General features: G+C 27.6%; 1 protein-coding gene across 3 annotated transcripts in view; it reads left to right on the forward strand.

The window, feature by feature from the left end:
- Positions 1–21,085, forward strand: part of LOC135925573 (multidrug resistance-associated protein 1-like) — a 66,069-nt gene extending 44,984 nt beyond the window's left edge. For 2 of the 3 annotated variants that reach the window (XM_065460971.1, XM_065460970.1), the window contains exons 14-29: positions 77–453; positions 551–779; positions 4,923–5,095; positions 5,509–5,716; positions 6,352–6,430; positions 9,252–9,582; positions 13,356–13,581; positions 13,850–13,994; positions 14,143–14,308; positions 14,847–15,046; positions 16,178–16,406; positions 16,812–17,192; positions 17,725–17,891; positions 19,498–19,692; positions 20,217–20,362; positions 20,853–21,085. In XM_065460971.1, coding sequence (XP_065317043.1) covers positions 77–453; positions 551–779; positions 4,923–5,095; positions 5,509–5,716; positions 6,352–6,430; positions 9,252–9,582; positions 13,356–13,581; positions 13,850–13,994; positions 14,143–14,308; positions 14,847–15,046; positions 16,178–16,406; positions 16,812–17,192; positions 17,725–17,891; positions 19,498–19,692; positions 20,217–20,362; positions 20,853–20,905 — 3,305 coding nt within the window. In that variant the 3' untranslated portion in view covers positions 20,906–21,085. Of the gene's footprint in view, positions 1–76; positions 454–550; positions 780–4,922; positions 5,096–5,508; positions 5,717–6,351; positions 6,431–9,251; positions 9,583–13,355; positions 13,582–13,849; positions 13,995–14,142; positions 14,309–14,846; positions 15,047–16,177; positions 16,407–16,811; positions 17,193–17,724; positions 17,892–19,497; positions 19,693–20,216; positions 20,363–20,852 lie in introns of those variants that run through there. The other variant, XM_065460972.1, reaches the window with a different exon arrangement.
- Positions 21,086–21,426: the final 341 nt, after the last annotated feature.

Here is a 21,426-nt window from a genome sequence, read left to right on the forward strand (position 1 = left end):
ACATTAGTTTCCTTGTATTATTTAAGATTATTTAAACTCGTTCATGCACTTATTTTTTTCTCCTCCCTCTTATAAGCTAACGTTGATGTGATCATCGTGAAAAACTGCAATTTCGCTTGGGATTTCCCCCAAAGTTTCCAAATCGAAAAAATCTCTAAATCAACGATTGAATTACCTAAAATAGAAGAAGACGCGAAAAAAAATGGCACGACTGTTATTCATTTAAACGAGTCAGCGAATAGTCTTAATGATAAATTTACTAATTATAACAGTCCAGTGCTCAAGAATTTGAATTTTACCGTAAAGAGAGGCCAATTGGTGGCTATTGTTGGAGCGGTGGGTTCCGGCAAAAGTTCGCTACTTTCTGCACTTCTTGGGGAGATGAAAAGAGTCAATTACATCACATCGACAAATGTTAATGAGTTCAATTTTCAGGGAGAGAATAAGGAGGACGTAAATATCTTTCATACAAATACAATTTTATTTTGGTTATAAGATTAACAATCTCCTACCCGTAAACAATATTAAATTTTTTTGAAACAACTTAAAGATATCTTTCACCAGCACATCGACACCGATGATGAAAATACGAGGGTCAGTGGCGTACGCCTCTCAACAGCCTTGGATTCGAAATGCCAACCTTCGGAATAACGTCACTTTTGAAGCTCCTTTCCCGTTCAATTCTTCCACTTACTTAGAGGCCTTACAAGCTTGCGACTTGGTAAGGGATCGCGATTACATACTCCCGAATGGAGACGACACCGAGATTGGGGAAAAAGGTTTTTTTTACTATTATTAAAAAAACTAAGACTAGGTAATTATTAGAATAAATAAGGGCAGGGGAATATTAATAACAGGTCGTAAAATGCTTTAAATCGTATCGATTTAATATGATTTTATAATTGCGAAATATGTTACTGAGACATGACATTGTTGGTTATGGGCCGCTATTACTACTATAAAAAAATGTTAAATAAAATGGCCCCTACAGGGTTGAAGCGAGAGATTTAAAAATATTAAAAATTTAACTTTTACAGATTAGACAGATTTTACTATTTAAAGTAATTTATGTAATTAAAAATTTAATAATAAAAATTTAAGAAAATATACAATTCTAATATTAATAATTTTAGTATATATATAATTCTAATATTTAATATAATTCTAATATTTAATATAAATATAATTCTAGTATTTAATATAAGTATAATATTAATATAATTCTAATATTTAATATAATTATAATATTAATATTATAATATTATAATTATAATATAATTTTTAAAGCAATTTTAATGTTACATAAAGAAATTTATATAATTATTAAATTAATGTGATATAAAGAAATTTAGATAATTAATATAATATAATTAATATATTTAATGAATCTATAGTAAAATAATATATATAAATTTTTTTAAATAATTTATATTACATGATATTAAAACAATTTTATTTTATGCATGATATATACCTTATCTATTTAATAAAAAAAATATAAATTTTTTTTTGTGCCATTTATTCTAAAAAAATAACCAAGAGTTGTAGAATTAGGAGACATTTAGTTGCATCGTTTTCTGAAAATAATTTCATGAGGCTTGTAGCTGGGTAGGAAATAAAAATAAATTTGAGGGTAAAGGGATATATCAAATTATTCGTTCCTCAGATTTATGCATATATTTTAATTTTTTTGAGATTTCTGATGATTAATGGGACTGTTAATCCTTTTTCATAGTAAGAACTCCTTATATAATTTTTTTTACCGTATGTTTCTATGTATATTTTTTAATTTTTTTGAGATATCTGATGATTAATCTTTTTTCTTACTAAGAACTCCTTATATAAAATTTTTACCGTAGGTATCTACACAATATAACTATGGATACATACAAAATTTATTTTTATTTCAAGTGCATAATTTGACAACACAGAACATTCAATTATTATTCATTATGAAATTTTCTAAAAATTCGCGTAGACATTATTATAAAGTATTCTATAAGGATGTAATTAATTATATTATATCAGGTTAAATAAAAAAATAATGTTTTAATGGTGCACGCAACAATAGTATAAACGATTATGATAGGTAGGGTATTACAATATGAAAAACGATTATTTTGAATTGAAATGATATATATAAAAAAATATCAACAATAAATATAAGTTATATAAACTGATAAAAAAAAATATGAAGGAAGGGTTTAGTGTACTATTAGCATTCGAATGATAATTATGATTAGTAGTATTATGAACTTTTACTTAAAAAGCTCTCCTCAAATGATGATATAGCAATAGTTGAGGAACATAACATAGATTTTGAAATTGGCACATACCACTTCAACCGAACCCAACTACAATAAAATAACTTGGATCAACAGTATATATATTTTTTTACTGATATTATAAAAAATATAAAACAAATAGAGTTAGATGATTGGTAAAAAAGTCACCAGTATAGTAATATAAAAAAAAATGGGCGAAATGCCAGTAAATTTTTTGGAATATAAATATCTTGATATTTTTTCCAAATATTCAATAGGGCTATACAAATTTCCACAATATATGATTATTATCTCTCTTATCTTATCATCTAGTATGATATATTATTTTTTTTCTTTCGAAAACTTTTCGCCCATCATTTAACTGCATCAATACAAGATCCATATCCTGCTCTATGTTTTTTAGGATATCAATAAATAAATAAATGTTAGGGTGAGGATAAGGAACGTATTCCTTTAAAGCTCGATGAAAGTCTTTGACGTGGTTATTCGTCCTCACCCCTTTAACATCAAATGTCTTCCACATTTCATATTTGAACTTGGCATTACTGTTAATCCAAGTATTTTCAAAATAATTTAAAAAATCGTAAATAGAACTCAATTGAAATGATTGAGCTTGGCGACTTAACTCAATCATTATAGATGGCACATCCCTTTCTAATAAAAATGGGATGGCCATTATAATACGAAAAAATTTATAAATATTAGGATTTCGTCTGCGCAGTTGGGTCAGGCGATATTCCTGAATGCGTCTTACGATGCATTGACAGATATGGAAGTAGCAACCCTTTACAATAATTCTAGGAAAAATTTCCTAAAGGGCTAAAAATACGCCAATTTCAAAATCTATTGTTGCACTTGGTGGCGAAAAAATTAAGCCTAATGATAAACAATAATTTTTTAATATATAAATAAAACATTCGAATATGTGTATTTTTAAATTTATCTGGTAAAAGAATATACGCGCAAACAATTAAAGTATTGTTTATAATAATATTTATGGTGTAAAATTGTTTAAATAATTTAGGGGCGGCATTAAACGTGCCATCTAGACATATCTTATCTGCCCAACAAAGGCGAGATAAAAGAATACGAGTAGAAAAAATAAATAATTTATTATTATCATTACAAACTTAAAAATTATTATTATTCAAGGTAACTTTATGTTCATCAAGCAACGCTATATCAGCATTTGTGCGAGGTAACGATGGCCGCGTTGATTGAATAACGCGCGCCATAATTGTTATTACTGACAAAAATGTCGGTAAGGTTTTAGGTGTCGCATCGCAAAGGAATCTAATTTCCTTTTGCGCATAACTTTTTTTATATACTTGATGTAAACTTAAATATTTATTTAATTTTATTTGATTTTTTAATTCATTTACTGTTAGTAAAAGTTCATAATACTCTTCATCATTATCATGACTGTTGCTTAGTTATTGTAAAATGATTACCTAATACACCCCTTCCGTTACAGTTATGTAAACGACATTTATAATGTTCACGATTACGAAGATATAAATATTTATTAGAATATATTAAATTATTATTACATTTAGAAGTAATAAATTTATATGGGCAATTTTTTTTAAAAAAGAAAATCTGATTCTCTTGATAATTAGCTTTGTTTAAAAATAATGAATATAAATTATTAATAATATATTAAAGTACCTTGAATTGCTCTATCAGTAATAATTTCATTAGGTGCTGAAATTTTTATTATAATGATCAGTATGTAAAATTATATTTTACTTAAAAGAGATGCATCATCATGAAAAGCAGTGATTTCCTTATCATTCAAGGCAGAGTTTTCATTAGCTTATAATGAATATAAATATAGATAAAAGTTTACTTTGACATTCATTTGAAATATAAATTACTCCTTCGGTCTGAGTAAATTTATCTATGGAATTTATATCTTCAGCTAAATAAATTAAAATTTTTTATATTTTTATTTATCATAAACTTTGTGTTGAAGTTGATTAAAATTTTTGCAAGTAGCAAATTATTTAAAAATATTTTATCTACCAGTACACTCTTTGGATACACTAAGTACATTATATTTGAGAATACCTTTCCCCTTACATGATGCTTTTGAGCATACATAGTAAGAGGTTGACTCATTATAATATTTATGTATTCTGTAATTTGATGGTACTGGCATTTGGCTTAATTAAATGTAGTAAAGCTTCTTTTTTATACTGTGCCAATTGAGATAAATAAACTTTAAGCTTTGAGCATATAAACTTTAAGTTTAATATTTGAGCATACAAATTATAAGGTCAAGCGAAATTTAGCGAAAAGTTTGCCGACAAAATTCGTAATCATAACTAAAAAATAGTAAAGGCGGTACGATACCGACATTGTTGACACCGTCTCGGTTATTACTCTAGTTTTGGCCGATATGGAATCACCCTCTTTTTATATTATCCCCACCCCCAATTTTGTTTTTTTTATATTTTATATAATTAAATTATAGTTTTTATGATGGGTAACCAACTGGCTTGGTCTTTTTAAAAAATTGAAATGAAGTTAGAGCTTTATAATAAGCAAACGAAAGTCATAACTATTTCAGTTTTTTTCTTATATCTCAATTAACACTCGCATATCATTATATTTTATTTTTGATGGCGGCAAAAGGTGTCAATCTTTCAGGCGGTCAAAAGCAAAGACTGTCACTGGCCAGGGCAGTTTATCGAAAGGATTTGATTGACGTTTACTTACTCGACGATCCTTTGAGTTCGGTGGACGTCCACGTGGGAAGACACATTTTTGAAAATGTACTAGGACCTAAGGGGGCGCTTAAACATAAAGTTTAAAAAAAAATTTAATTTTGGAAAGGAAAGGAATGTGAGAAATATGAAAAGTAGTTCGAAATGTAGAATATTAACTTTGAATTTAAAATATATATACACCAAAATGTTTCATTCATCGAAAATGTCTATCAATATCGATGGTGACACCCCATTTTTCTTTCTCATATTAATAATTTTGCAATACGATTTTAAAATTTTATAAAAAACTTTAAAAAAAAATTAGGGTTTCATTTATTATCAAAATTTTTTATATCGAAAGCCAAATTGGCGTGTCATCAGCTTATTCGTTTCCGACAACGCTTTAAAGTACATTTTAATGAATGAATCGGCGATCTTCTATCACAAAATTGACCAATATAGTGACGATTTGTTCATTGTCATTTAAAATATTTAATAACTCAAACTCCCAGACCCGCCTATTGGTGACCAATGCCATCCATTTACTTCCCGAGGTAGATAGAATCCTGGTCATGAAGGACGGAACCATAGCCGAACAGGGTACTTATACTGAACTCTCGGTTAAAAGTGAAGGCGTTTTCTCCGAAATTTTGAGGAATTATCTCAGTTCACGGGTGGAGGAAGAAGGAACCGACAGTGAGCAGATTTCTCCCGAAAATGGTTTGCCATAAATTTGAAATTAATCTTAAGCTCCCTAATCCCTATAATAAGAAATTCTTTTCGGGTTGATATAATAACCCACGATATTTTACATCATTAAATGAACTCTACTAATTAGTTTCAGTTAATGGGTTCAAAAAATTTTTTTAAAAAAAAGAAAGATTCTCACAGTTTTATGCATTATACGTCCAAACTCGATTTCGTAGATTTCAATAATAAATTAATTTTTTTTTAAAAAATAAAATGTTGACTTTGGACGCGCCATATATTTTTGATTTTATATTATAAAAAATAAGATAGAAGTTATAATTTTTAAAAAGAATTTCTTACTCTTTCTCATAATATTTATCCACTAATTTTAATGTTAGTAGATTGTTCCATTGTTGTATACTTGAGTAATTTAAATAAAAAGTTAGTATTATAAGAAAGGATATTGATTTCCCAGTATTGAATAATTCCCTAGTAAATTATAATTGTGAATATTATAATAATTATTTTAAAATGAATATCTCATATTGTATCACGAATTTTCCAAATAAATAATGTATATCTTTAAGGTTATAACTCATATAACAACTAAAAATAAAGAAAATATTTTAATTTATATCATTAATTTTTTTTTTAAACTTTGATAGCGCCCGAAGCCTTGATCAGTAGTTCTAATCGCGACATCACCAATCTTGGCAAAGGGAATCAGATTATCACAAAATCGAGGTTATTATTTTCAAATTTATAGGGAGGAACAATTCTTGTAATCAAATCGGATCGGCAGCCTTGCCAGTGCTTTGGAATCGGCATATAACCTAAAAATGAAGATTTTTTGTCGATCCGATTTTCTTTCTCAAATACTTTAAAGCTTCTTTACGGCTATTAAACTCCAAATAACATTCCTTGTAGAATGTAAGAAACGTTATCAATTTTTATAGTTCGAACACTACTTAGACTCCTTAGAGTTAGACCCCTCCCTCCCATTCTTCTTTTATTTCCAGAGGAATAATTATCAGTACGAAAATTCTTTATCCAAGATTTTTAAATTGAAGTGTTGACAATGAATGAAATTTAATTTTTAAATTATGATATTAAAATTCCTATATAAATTTATCAAGACGATATATAATATTTTCAGTTTTTGACAAAAGTTCTGCTCAATAATCTATTTATAATTACATTTTATTTCATTTAGTTTTCCTTAAAATATTGTTCTGAATTTCAAAATTTTTCCCAGATTTATCTTTTCATCTATTTTTTTAAAAAAAATTTAAATTTAAATTCTATTTTAAAATTCATATTAAATAAAGAGAGATTCTATTCTATGTCTAACTCTCATATATTTGTTCTGCCTATGAAAAATTGTTATAATCTCAGGTTGAATTTATAGTAGACGCGTTTTGTTCAAGCGGTGCGTTATTTAACGCTATCGATACAAAGCTGATGGGCCATTCCACGTCAAATCGATCACGATTCGGCCACCCCCTTTTAAAATTGTTAAAAATTTCTGGAATTATTTAGATAGGCAAATAAATGAGAAATTACACCTGGTTCCCGAGATATAGGGGCTCAAAAGTGCAAAAAAGAGTCACTTTGGAATTAAAGGGCTATCAAAAAATGATTCAAATTGGCGCCAATTTGAATCTTTAACCCGGTTTACCTGTATTTTTAAAAAGGGAGTTTGTTTTATATAGACACCTTTGCTAAATATATATACGATGTCAAAACCTTGGCGACGCTATCGACTCTAAAAATCTAAGAAAAAAGTAGATGGCGCTTTATGAAAATACGGATTATGGTTAAAATTTTGCTGCTAACTTATCGATAACCGGATATTTTCACTTTTTGTACTAAAAAATTTAGAATTTCTATTAAATATACTGATTAAACTGAGGGGCAGAGTGGGAAAATACCTATTAGCCACTTAATTATGTAAGAAATTTGCAATAATAATTATCTTTCATGTAATTTTTTTTAATATTCATTTTTATAAATATATGGAAATGTAGATAAAATCATATTCATTCCATAATTTAAAATATATTTGTAACAAAATTTAGTTAGTCCAATTTTGATATTTGAATAAATATCTTTAAATTTATGGCTCTCGTAAATTAATTAAAATTAATCTTTTTGCTTGAATCTTTTCACCATTTTTTATTATAGAAACAAATCCATTTTCCCAGGCATCGATCTACTATATTCGTCATTGCTATAAAAAAGCTTTGACAACAGTAAAGGTGGGCGGCATCTATTGTTTTGCCGGGTTTAGGATTCGGTGTTGAAAAAAAAAACCTTTTTCTTTTATTAAACCTTTTGATTTTAACTTCCATATATGAAATAGTAAATTCTTTTACAATTTTCCTTACTTGCAAATTAGATAGTAACAATGTTAATAATCTATATTAATTTGCAATCGACAGTTGTGAGAAATTGATTTTTTAGGTATCTATAATTTCATCATTTGATGAAGATAATGGTATAATTTTAATCGTTAAAAATTTTTTTTTACTCTAGATATTTTTTTTCTTCAAATATTTTTTTTCACATAAGCGTTTTCTTTTAATGGTAGATTCCTCTATTGATTGTAGGGATATATTAATGTTTCCGTCTCTCGATTAATTATATGAGGGGGAGAATCAATATCTACATTGTCATTTGAAGTATAAGGAATGATTAATTTTTGTCGGCATAAAGAGCATATTAACATATCTAAATTGAATGGTAAATTTTTTTGGGTCATCCAGGGTAGAATCATTCCTAGATTCTTGCGATAATAAGCATGTTATACGTAAAAAAATTTCGAAATCAAACTCCCTTTTTAAAAATACACTTAAAGCAATATAGGTGAACCGGAAGTTAAAGATTCAAATTGGCGCCATTTTTTATGATTTTTTGATAGCCCTTTAGAGATTTTTTTACCTACAATTTGATATATTATATATTTTTTTACTATATAGTTTCTAATATATAAGCACTCTAAAAAATTTATAGATTCCAAAGTCTTTTTTGCACTTTTGAGCCCCTATTATCTCGGGAACCAGATGTGCTAGCGGGCTAAAATAAACGGCTTTCTCATTTATTTGCCTGTCTAAATAATTCCAGAAATTTTTAACAATTTTATAAGGGGTCGACCAAAAATGTGCCTTTTTTGATCGATTTGACATGGAATGTGATTCATCTTAGCGTTAATAATTATTGAAATAAAGATAGAATAATTATTTTACTTGATATTTTAGGAATATCATATACTTCTTTATCGGATTTCTCAATTATTTTTACAATCGTATCTCATATATTTTATTCGTCGCATTGCAGAATATGTTTTTTCAAATTTTATCATTGCGTTATCATCATTTCGCTCCGTATTTACAAATTATACCTATTTATTGGCTTGATTTTGTAAATACGGCGTTAAATACTACTCCTCCAGAACAAAACGCGTTTTATTATAAAATTAGGCCTTAACCCACATATTATCACCAATTATACAAAAATATTAAACTATAAATTATTTTATTTAAAAAAAAACACGCCAATAATAAAGTCAGACAAATGACGATAAAGTTCCTTCATCATCTTTTCACACCTCGAATACTTCATTAATAAATAAATCGGACCAATTTACTCCTCAGCCCAAAACCTTACCAGATTCATTATTATCTTTGGATTTGGGAATCACTGGTCTCGAATCTAATCTCATCAAACCCGAATCGGGATTGGACGACAATAATGAGTTGACGGATAAAAAAGAAGACACCGATAACACGCCCGATATAGTTAGAAGACGATTAGGAAGCAAAATGGCAGAGGTCAAAGAAAGTAAATTAGCTGATGGCGGAAGATGGATGACAACCGAAACGTCAGAGACTGGAAGAGTAACATATTAAAATTACCTTGTCATACTAGTTATAATTTAATGTCAATCAAGATACTATTCATTTTTTTAATAATATATATATATATACATAAACACACTAAAATGGTCAATATTTTAAAAGTGATCAGTATAATCAAAGGCATACATTTTAATAGTTTAATTTAAATATCGATTTATTTTACTGATATAAATAGATAATATATTCTTCAATATTGTGACTGGAAACTAAAATTTGCTAATAACAATTTCATCTTTTTATATTAAATTACTTATCTATATTGCAATAACAGAATAATTAGGAAGGAATTTCATCTTACAAGATATATATTTATGAGCTATTAACAAGTGCTGCCTACATATGAAATATAATTTGTAGAACATCCTAAAGAATTTGATAAATAGCTTTTAAATATATAATATATTAATTCTTTCGGCATCTTTATAGCAGCTAGAATCAGCAGCAAGTATCTAGCATTCTACTTCCAATTTTGGGTTTGAGAATATGATCAGAATGCGAGCCATATCACTCATATTTTTATTTAAAAGCACCAATGATTCCCAACATTTAATAAGTATTTTCGTAGAAAAGTGTTCATTTCACTACTTGTGAAATATTTCCCAAATTAATGCCCTCTTGAGGCTTTGTGGCGTGGTGCTCATGCAGGTAGAAGAATTAAAAAGGAAAGGACAATAAGTTGAAAAAAGTAGAAAGCAGGAAGGTAAATGTCACTCCTATTAATGTTGAAGGCGTATTCACTTGCAGATTGCCTTATCTTCATTTACTAGAATTGAGATAAATTCCATGGGAATGGGATATAATATCACAATCTCCTTTAATTGCAAAGCCCAGTTGGTGGGGAGAGAAGGCGACGAGGTCAACGTTAATCCTTTAGATGACTATTTTTGCCACTAGCCTTTTAAAGGAAATGACAACAACGATAGGACGAATTCCAACATCTGGGTTTAAGGCAACTATCAAGAAGGAGAGTAGGTTTTAGGATTCAGGTAAATTATATTGAAAAATAAATCGTTTAAAAATTATTGACTACTTTGCGATCCTTATTGTATTGCAACAGTATGATTATATTTAGTGTTGTTAAAAGGTTACTTTTGAAACTTAACTAATTACATTCATACAAATTTATTTATATAAAAATATAGTTACAACTGACAACAAGAGAATAGAATATATTTACACCGAAATAAAAATAACTTAATATCATATATATATATATATGCATGCACCGATTATTTTTATAAGTAAATTTATATTTGCCTTTTAATAAACTATTTTAAAAAATTTTGGTCTAAAGGACGCTTTTTCCTCTTCAAATAAGCTTCCCTAGAGTGAGAAAACATTCTACGGGAGCAACTTGGCGTGAGGACAACCTTATATTTAATAAGATGATGTGATCATTTAATTTCTTTTTAAATGGTTCAGATGATGGCCCAGTTTATTTTATTCTACAAAGGTTGGCATTTTCACATGGCAACGTTATATGCTTTCTTATAATTATATTAAAAGATTTTTTTTTGGCATCTTAAGTTGCTTCTAAGTATAATGTATGATAAGAACATCATCATTCCCCAGGATTGTAGACAAAGTTATTTTAATTAAGTTTGTTTAAATTAATTAATAATTCTATATAATATTTAGCTTAAAAATAATCTTGTTAAGATGTACATCTAACTAAAATTTAGTAAAATTATTTAAAATTATTATATGGAAATATCATACAAAGATGTGTTCCCATAGCTTTGCCCATGGATGACTTTGATGCTGAAATATACCTTATTTTTTCAAAGGCCATAGGAGTTGTATAAGTAAACGGCACGATTAGGATCTATTCCAAAATAATATTATGTAAGCCTCGATACTTCAAAATAGAGGTCCAAACCTTTCTGCCAAGTATGCGCAAAATCTTAAAGCTATTGTTTTGGCTAAATTCTTAATCGGACCCTTTTTTAAAAATCGACTTAAATTGAGCCGTTTAACAATACAACACATGAAACATTTATGGTAATATAGGCTGTACTACCAGTCTTCTCTATATGAAATCAAAATATTTTTTGATTGACTAAAGTATTTTAACATCTAAGTCTGTTGTTTTGATAATACTTTATGAAATGGATGGTACAATTTCTATTTCATATTTTGAGTCATTTGAATGTCATCCTAGAATTCATATTAAATTCTGTAAATAGGAGTGACAAGGTGAAATCCCCCCTTCGGAAATTTGTCATCATACATATTATTTTAAACCCCCCCCCCCCCCATCCCCTCCCCAAATATTATTCAATATATCACACTATAAGCAAGAATTCTAAAAATAAGTAAAAGTTAATATTTTAAATAATTCAAATTTTTTTTAAAAAAGTATAAACCAAAATTATAAAATATAACCTAGACCTATTAATAAAATTTATGGGGCAACATCCACATAATAGTGCTTTCCCACTACCAAAATCCAGAATGATTTTGGATCTGTCTGATTCATTTATCAATATTAACTATATAAAGAAGGCCTGCATATAGAATCGGATATTTGATAAAAATTTTAAATTAATAAGTTTAATATAAAATAATTTATTATAATATATATTATAAATAAAATTAATTATTTAAATACATTTATAATAATATATATGAATATTTTAAAGTAACTAGTTACATTTAGCAGCTACATTCCAAAAAATATAACTAAGTTACAGTTACTAGTTATAATTTTTCAATTTTTTTTTTAAAAATGTAACTAGTTATCGTTATCAGTAACTAGTTAGTAAATAGTCACTTTAACAACACTAATTTAATATTCTTCAAAACTAGCAACGTCGTTACATTATTTGATTCTTTCTAAAAATCAAACCGTTACTATAAAAAATGAACGAATAAATTGTTTTTCATTGATATATTTCACAAATCCCAAAATTCAAATGAATTAATAATTACAATTTTTTTAAATATATGTCATGATTAATCTATAAATATATGGACAATTTATTTTCTTGATGGTAATTGTTTTTCAAGTTTTTATTTTAATATCGCATATCTCTCAGCACCGCTTTTGCTCTACTGAACATTAAATGGGTAAATATGACAATATTTTATAAACAAGATTTTAATCATTGAAAATGGTTTTCTTTTCTAAAGATATTTTTTTCTCTCTAAGAATTTTGAAATTATATCATCCTAGTCATTCATCACATATATCTTCCTCACTAAAAATTTCTTTCGGGAATAACTTTTGGCATTCATTTCCTCCAAATTTCTTAATTTATCAATATTTCCCTCAAAAAACACTCAAATACTGTTTTTTTTATCATTTGGTCTTTAAGAAAATGATATAGATAATTCACATATTATGCTCACTAATGTAATTCATGACTTCCACTGAAAGAAGAATGAAAACTGATATTTTTATATTATATAATTTTTTCATATAAATTTTAGACCTAAACATTAAACAGTAATAAAACAAAAATGATTAATAATTCTTAACATGTTAATTAATTATGCCTTTATATTAACAATTTATATCATTTATAAACATAAAAAAAATAAAATAATATAAGATAAAGTAACGAAATAACGTGTTACTTTAATAACTTCCGAATAACGACGTTACCCTATAAAAAAGTAAAGCCGTTTATTTTACCAGCATTATTTAAGTTGTGGTAAAAAAGCGTTTTAAAATATTATTTGGCTTTAGCATTAGCAATAACATTTTATATTGCGATTCTCTTTAAAATTTATAAATATTTTTCTCAAAGGTTAAATTTTCCGTGTACCTAACCTACTTCAAAGCTCTGAAATACCACATCTTTGCCCTTGTCATGTTTCTGTACGGCCTTTACTACGCACTTTCGGCTGCCGGGAATTTTTGGCTAAGTCAATGGAGCGATGATAAATTCGTTATGATTAACGGCACTGCGTATCAAGACATTCCTCTTAGGAATAAACGATTGGGAGTTTACGCCCTGTATGGACTTTTACAAGGTTTTATTGTAAGAAAAAACAAAGTAGGGGGCAAGGACGATTTCCAAAATTTTTATAATAAATATAGCCACCCCATAAATTCGCTCCTTGCTTATTTTTTCACTTTTTTTATGAGATATTTGTTTCGTCATAGTGATCTCAAGATTTCATGTAAATCCCTGCAAATAAAAAAAAGGGACATTGAATTTTAAGAAATATTTGATGCATCAATAAAACATTAAATCACGAGCAATAGATAATTTTCAAAATACGTGCACTTTAAAATTAGGCATCGCAATAATGGCAAGCACTGTGGTGGTAGCCATGTCAATGGTATATGCTTCCAGGTCTCTACACCAGAAATTACTCAGGAATATTCTTCATTCACCTATGACATTTTTCGACAGTACCCCTCTTGGGAGGATAGTTAATAGGTATACTTCTTATTACTTTATTGCAATAATTGTCTTCATAAAATGATAAGAAAATGTTTATATGAATAAATATCTAACTACCAGAGAAGTTCATTTTATATGTAGTAATATGTGTATATATAAATTGTGAAAAAAAAATCTAATACAGATTTGCCAAAGATATGGACACTTTAGACAATGGCCTTCCTTCTAACATACGGTCATGGATCACCACTTTTTACAGCATACTCACTACATTATTAGTCATATGCATGAGCACCCCCATGTTTTTGATTGGGGTCGTGCCCATTGCCATCATATACTTCCTCATTTTGGTATGTATACAACTTTATCATATTTAATTTAACTATTCATTCATACTTTATTTTAAATTTTTTGAAATATTAATTTTAACCCCCCCCTCCCCCTATTTTATGTTGATTCATAGTTGAAAACAATTATTGCAGTTTATAACTAATTTTACAAAATTCTTAATCTTACTCTTTGTTAAAAATGTAAGCAAGGATATTTTGATCAGTTGATGTTTAAAAGACGTGACTAATGCTAAAACTAACGCCTCATTATTCTAATTTGAAACATTCATAAAATATTTTCTGTTTAAATTTATTTATCTAAAACCCTAGAGGCATCTAAATTGGGAATATTTTTTAAACCTAAGGCCTGACCTGGCCCTTTGTTGCAAATAGTTTCAAGGGTAATTAGAACCGAATGAGTTTTCAACAATTTAAATTTATTTCAAAAAATATGTCCCTAGTTTGTTAAAAATAAATAATATTTCGACCTGGCTCGATTTTTATCATATTATTTTACGGAGATTTCTTTTATTTATCGTTTATATATATAAATAATAAGAAATTTTACATCCCTACATCTCGCCAGCTCAAGCGGTTAGAGTCCATATCCAGATCTCCCATATATTCCCATTTTCAGGAAACTCTGCTTGGGGCTTCGACTATACGCGCTTTTGGGGTGACAGATAAATTTTTAACTGAATCGTGCAGACTTGTTGACGAATATCAAATGTGTTCTTACCCAAGTTTGGTTTCTAATAGGTAATGAAATGATCTCCTCCTCCCTTTTATTTTTAAAGCATTGATTCATTATGATATTGTAATAAAATAGAATTTTATTAACACCGTTATAATAAATTGTAAAATTAGAAAAACTCGGCTTTTCATTCAATTTTTTTTTCTTATAAATTTTTCTTATAATTTTAATTAAGGCTGTGCCGATCCACATATTTTTCACCGATCTGATCCGATATTTTCCGATATTGCTTCAAAACCGATCCGATATTTATACTGATTTTTAATCATCCCCGTTTGAATCAAATGTAATTAAGAAATCACTATTTTTTATGCAATGAATTTAATTTAATTTTTTATTTCTACAACTGAGATTATAATAAAAACAAATATATATTTAATAATATATCCATTTTATGTTGGTATGAATTATAAAATTATAATATTTAATATATAAAATTATTATATTAGATTTTTTTGATAAATATGATTGCCTCCAGATTTTCTGGGAATAAGCTTTTACGATATGGACTATCTATATCTCCTGCCGTACTGAAGCCAGACTCAGATGATTCTACAGATAACGCATTTTGCACAATTATCTGTCTTTTGTAAAATATTTGCATAATTCAGAAAAAAATTATTTTATTTAAAGTATAAATAAAAAAATTGGCGTTATTAAAAGATTTAAAATAAATAAAACCTTGGGTGTTCCTTTCTATTTTTTTATAAAAATTTTTTAAAAAAACTATAAATCTATTTTAAAAAGAAAATAAAATTTTAGAAAATATTATAATTGTAAAATAAATATAAAATAAAATAAAATAACAAAAAAAAGAAATGTAGAAAGATCGGATCGGTTTTTACAGGTACCCGATCCGATATTTAATATCGGCACAGCCCTACTTTTAATTTATAAATATATATTATATAATCTTTCATTTTGTATATGAAATATATTCATTTGTATATAATGTCAACTTATCCCATTTAGGCTCTCATTTGATTAGTATTTTTATCGAATATTTTTCTATATTTTATGAGAAGAAACTTGTTCCTACGTATAAATTTTAAATTAAAAAAATAAAATCTGCTCTCTAACGATATAAATATAAATTACAATAATATTATTATATTATTATTCCAAAAATACGCAAGATGGCTAGCAGTCCGGCTTGAGTTTATAGGCAGTTTTATAGGATTTTTGGCCGCACTAACAGTAGCTTTGAATAGAGATAATATCAAGCCCGGAGTAGCTGGACTAGCAATAAGCTACGCTCTTAGTGTAACCCAAACCCTCAATTGGCTAGTCAGGATGACCTGCGATTTGGAAACTAATATAGTTGCTGTGGAGAGGGTCACTGAATACTCATACACCCCTACAGAGGTTTATTTTATAAATTGTTATAGAAGAGTATAATAGCTCTAGAAAAAATAGGTTTTAAAATTATAGGAATATATGTATAACAATATATTCCATAAGGAAATTGGTTATAGGATAACAATGAGAAGTAAAGAAAGACAGAAAAAAATGCAGAGCATATCTAGCCACCCTTTAACATGACTGGATATGGAATTTAGGAAATGAATTATCTTAACTAATAAAATACCTTCTCTTACCATTGTCCCCTTAAGTTTTATGTGATAGATAAGTAATAATATGAATGAACTTATTGGAATCTGAACGAAAATTTTCGGATTTATTTGGCAGGAAAGTACACAAGACATTGAAGATCACTTAAGAAAAATTAATAAATATCACTTCACGAACCAAAACAAACATATATAACAGGCCCCCTGGATAATTCCTGACCATCGACCCCCTGCTGATTGGCCTTCCAGAGGCTCCTTAAAATTTTCTCATTATACCATGCGATATCGCTCGGCCGCGCAGATCGCTTCTCTCCCTCCCCCTGCACTGGACGATGTGTCTTTTCAAGTACTGGGCGAATCCAAAGTAGGAATCGTGGGTCGCACTGGGGCCGGGAAATCTAGCCTTACGGTAGCCCTGTTTCGTATAATGGAGTCCGATGATTCCATAAATTTAAATGAAAACGAAATTTCCGGAACTCATAAAACATTCTCGAAAATATCTAAGATATACATAGACGGAATCGATATCAGTCAGCTCGGGCTACACGATATTCGGAGTCGTATTACTATCATACCTCAGGTATATCTTATTTTAAACTCAAATTATACATACATAATAATACGATGATAAGGGCTATTGGGTAGACGATTAAGTTATTTATGAATTTTATATATATTCATTTTGTCATATAATAAGGAATATTATTTTTGTATATAAAAAATATAACTATACCTGTGCTAGTAACGAATATTCGATAAATATTGATTTAACATATTTGAAAAGTATTTTTTTTTGTTATTCTTTTTATTATAAATTTTAATATTTTCGTTTAAAATTTTGAGTTAATAATTAATTTTATACACCAAAAAGTGAACTACTACTTGATCAGGCACGAATTATATTTTAGAATAAATTCTATTCCTTTATCAAAGTTTTGTAATTTACTTTAAAAAAACAATTTATGGCTAATTTTTTAAATATCACCTTCCAGAAATGGAAGCTTAACATGCATTTTTGTAACCAGATTTGGCTGGCTTATTTTGAACTATTTAATATATGTTATATTATAAATTATTTTCTCATCTATACTAAAAAAAAATTGACTATAAAGGATCCAGTGCTTTTTTCTGGCACTCTGCGCTTTAACTTGGACCCTTTCAACGAAAAAACGGACATCGAAATATGGGAAAGTTTGAGGAACGCTCACTTACAAACTTTTGTATCTAGTTTACCTCTGGGAATTGACCACGAGATTGCAGAATACGGGGAAAATTTGAGGTTTTTTTTGAAACCTATAGTGGGAAATGGTTAAGTTATAACCACTTTTGCCTAAACCATAGCTTATAAAAAGTAATTAAAGAAATTTGCTCTAATCACAAAACACGACTGACTTAATATAGGCAATTTAAATGATTACAATTAATAGCCATAGGCAGTTTTTAAATCGCTGTGGCGAATAATTTTTTTTAAAATTAGTGAATAAAAGAAAATTATAAAATTAAAATACAGTGTTTCATATTTTTTTAAATTTAATTGTAAATAAAATTATTATAATAACATATTAATATTATTTAACAATTTTTAAAAATTGAATAATTTTATTTGCAAACAAATTAAAAAATATGGAAGAATCTGCTCATTGATTTAAAGGAAATAACTAAAAAAAACTATTAGCCAGAGCTATTCACGTCAATTGTAATAATTTAAATTGGCTGTTATTACAATTATTCAGACTATTCTTGTTGGCGAATAGTCGGTTAAACGTAGCCGATTCCTCATCTATACCTAGAGGAGACAAATTTTTTCTACCTAATTCTTGGGATAACTCTACATAACCTGTCTAAAAAAGTTTATAAAATTTCCAATATAATCTAGTCATATGTACCACCGCTTCACAGCCACCAGGGATTCCAACACCAAGTTGGAAAGCTTAAGAGACGTGAAGCATCATGCTTAATTCGAGATGATATCATCTTGGCAACTAAACGACGAAAGGTAGAACCAATGGCAATAGGTCGATATCATTATTAGTTTTTGAAGTGCGATTAGCCTAGCATCGAGGATAGGTGAAACAAAATTTGGAACATCACCGTTTAAAATCTAGTTGCAGAAGTTTGTTAATTTGGAAAGAACGGATGTTTGTGAGCATGTAGAGGGGGGAAGTGATGTCCTGGAGAAAGATGGGACCTATGCCATCGAGACCATGAGCAGAATCGCGATAAAAGGAAAGAATAGCTTTCCTCACTTCTTCTGAAGTAAAAAGAGAGGCACAAGTTGAGAGAGATTGAGGGGAAATTGGGATAATGTTAGCTGTGGGGTGATTTATATTTACTAAGTTTAATAAAAAAATATCTATTATATTATCATGGTTAAATTAAATAAGAAATTATAAATTAAAAGGATTTTTCTCTAAAATTAATATATACATATGGTTAATGATTAATTTTTTTTAAAATCAAATTTATAAAAATCGGACAAACCGAAAATAACCGTTATGCTTGACGGTTCGAAACCCTGCTTGTAATATATTCTTAATCACCTTTTACAGACCGGTCAGGATTTTTAGTTGAGTCGAATATCGCATATTCACCATTAGACCCATACCCCGTCACATTTTACCTGGCCCACAAATTTTAATTAAAAAATATAAAATAAACGTATTCACTGCTCCTTATTGCATTAAAATTCTAAGTATTTTATTTTGATAAAAGAAGAGAAATCAATGTTTTATATTATTTTAAAAATAATGATTTTTTTTTCAAATTTAGGGCCGATAACCAAATTAATTTTTAAAAATGCAGGCCCATCTATAGCTTTCAACTCATGATTTTGGAAATTTTATATAAAGATTCAATTTAGTTGATCATTTTTTTTTAAAAAAAAGTTTGGGTCAACGACAGCTCGTTTGTTTGGCCCGGGCCTTGCTGAGAAAATCTAAAATTCTCGTTCTGGACGAAGCAACGGCAGCTGTGGACGTGGAAACGGATGAGCTCATTCAAAAGACTATTGCTGAAAAGTTTTCTCTCTGCACGGTCCTGACCATAGCTCACAGACTAAATACCGTCATCGATTATGATAAGTAAACAATTTTTTGTATATATTGGTAGTGAAATAAAAGTAGAAATAGAATTATAGTCGATTCAAAATACATGGATATTTATAGCTCGCTATTTAATACGAATTTATGTAAATATATTATTGAAAACAGAAGAAAATAAAGAATGGAATGCAGAGTGAGAAGAAAAAGGTTTAGTTTAACAGGGTTTAAATCTTCAAATTCTCATTTGAAGATATAAGATCAACAAAATTGAAATTTTTTTTAAAGATCATAAATTTGTGATTTCAAACATAAGATTTTTATGCATAAAAATCACAAACTATTTACTTATAATTTTTACAAAAGAAATTTGGAATTTTTGGCAAAATTTTATCAAAAATCCTGTTTGACTTTTACAGAAAAATTTACTTTTTAAAAAATCTTAAATTTAAAAAATTTCCGAGTTTATTAAAGAAAGGGAAAAATTATATGAATTAATATTCTCAGTAAATTATTCTCTAATATTATCTCATCACTCGCTTATTTATCCATTAAACCTATTCTAGAATACTAGTGCTTGATCACGGGAAAAACGTGGAGTTCGATATTCCTTCAAATTTATTGCGAAATAAACGTAGCAGATTTTATGGCATGTGTCTAGAAGCTGGTCTCACCAATCATAGCATATCCATTAATAATAAAAACCATCACAGTAATATTAAAGTTGAATAACTACAAGGTGCCACCTCAAAAATATCTACCAAAAAATATTCCCTCACTTTCCCAAATCATAACTTTTTTCCTCTTCGCTTTCAGTTCAAAGTTTCTATCCCTCTAAATCTTAATGTATTTTTATGTTCTCTAATATCCTTCCAAATCAAGTTTGAATTTTTTTAACTTGTCATTTTATAAGTTAAATTTTTCCATGTGATATAAGAATTTGTTTTTAAAAATATTATATTCAATTCACACCCATGCTTTGATTAAAATTTATATGTTTTAAAAATTTATTATTCATTGAATAATTGATATTCAAATAAATGTGATTTTTTTTTTCATTTCTTGACCTCCTTAACATTTTATTTTAGAAATTAGCTAATATCATTATTTTTTTGTAATATAAACCGCATCCATTTTTATAAATATTTCTCATATTAACAAAACATTAAACCCTCACCTTTTTTAAAAAACATTTTGTACAGTGAAGGCCATCTTTCAAAACCTATCAACCTCAGACCGAAGCCGGATTGATTGACAAACCTCTTTGTTTTAGCCCGATCACGATCTGGTTCTTATCCTTCATTAATTTTATATAGGTTACAAATCTTATATCCTCTGTCCAATTGGTCTATTATATTTTAGAAAAAAATGTTTTCAGTAATTTTTTATGAAGCAAATTTTGATGGAAAATTTATATTGATCTATTTTTAAAACTATTCTTTTGTCATTTATTTTTTAATCAATGTGACTTCAATATATTTTTTTGGTTGATATTTTTTTAATATATTTTTTTTTATTATTTTTAAATATATATTTCTTTTTAATATATATTTTTTTAATATTTTTTTCAATATATTTTTGATATTTTTTTTAAATATATATTTCTTTTTAATATATATTTTTTTTAAATTTTTTTTAATATATATTTTTTTTAATATATTACTTTTTAATATAAATTTTTATAAATTTTTTTTAAATATATATTTCTTTTTAATATATATTTTTTTTAAATTTATATATTTTTTTAATGTATATTTTTTTTTAAATTTTTTTTTA

Source organism: Gordionus sp. m RMFG-2023, chromosome 2 (assembly GCF_954871325.1).
Source record: "Gordionus sp. m RMFG-2023 chromosome 2, tfGorSpeb1-WG-v2, whole genome shotgun sequence".
In the NCBI taxonomy this organism is placed as follows: domain Eukaryota; kingdom Metazoa; phylum Nematomorpha; class Gordioida; order Chordodea; family Parachordodidae; genus Gordionus; species Gordionus sp. m RMFG-2023.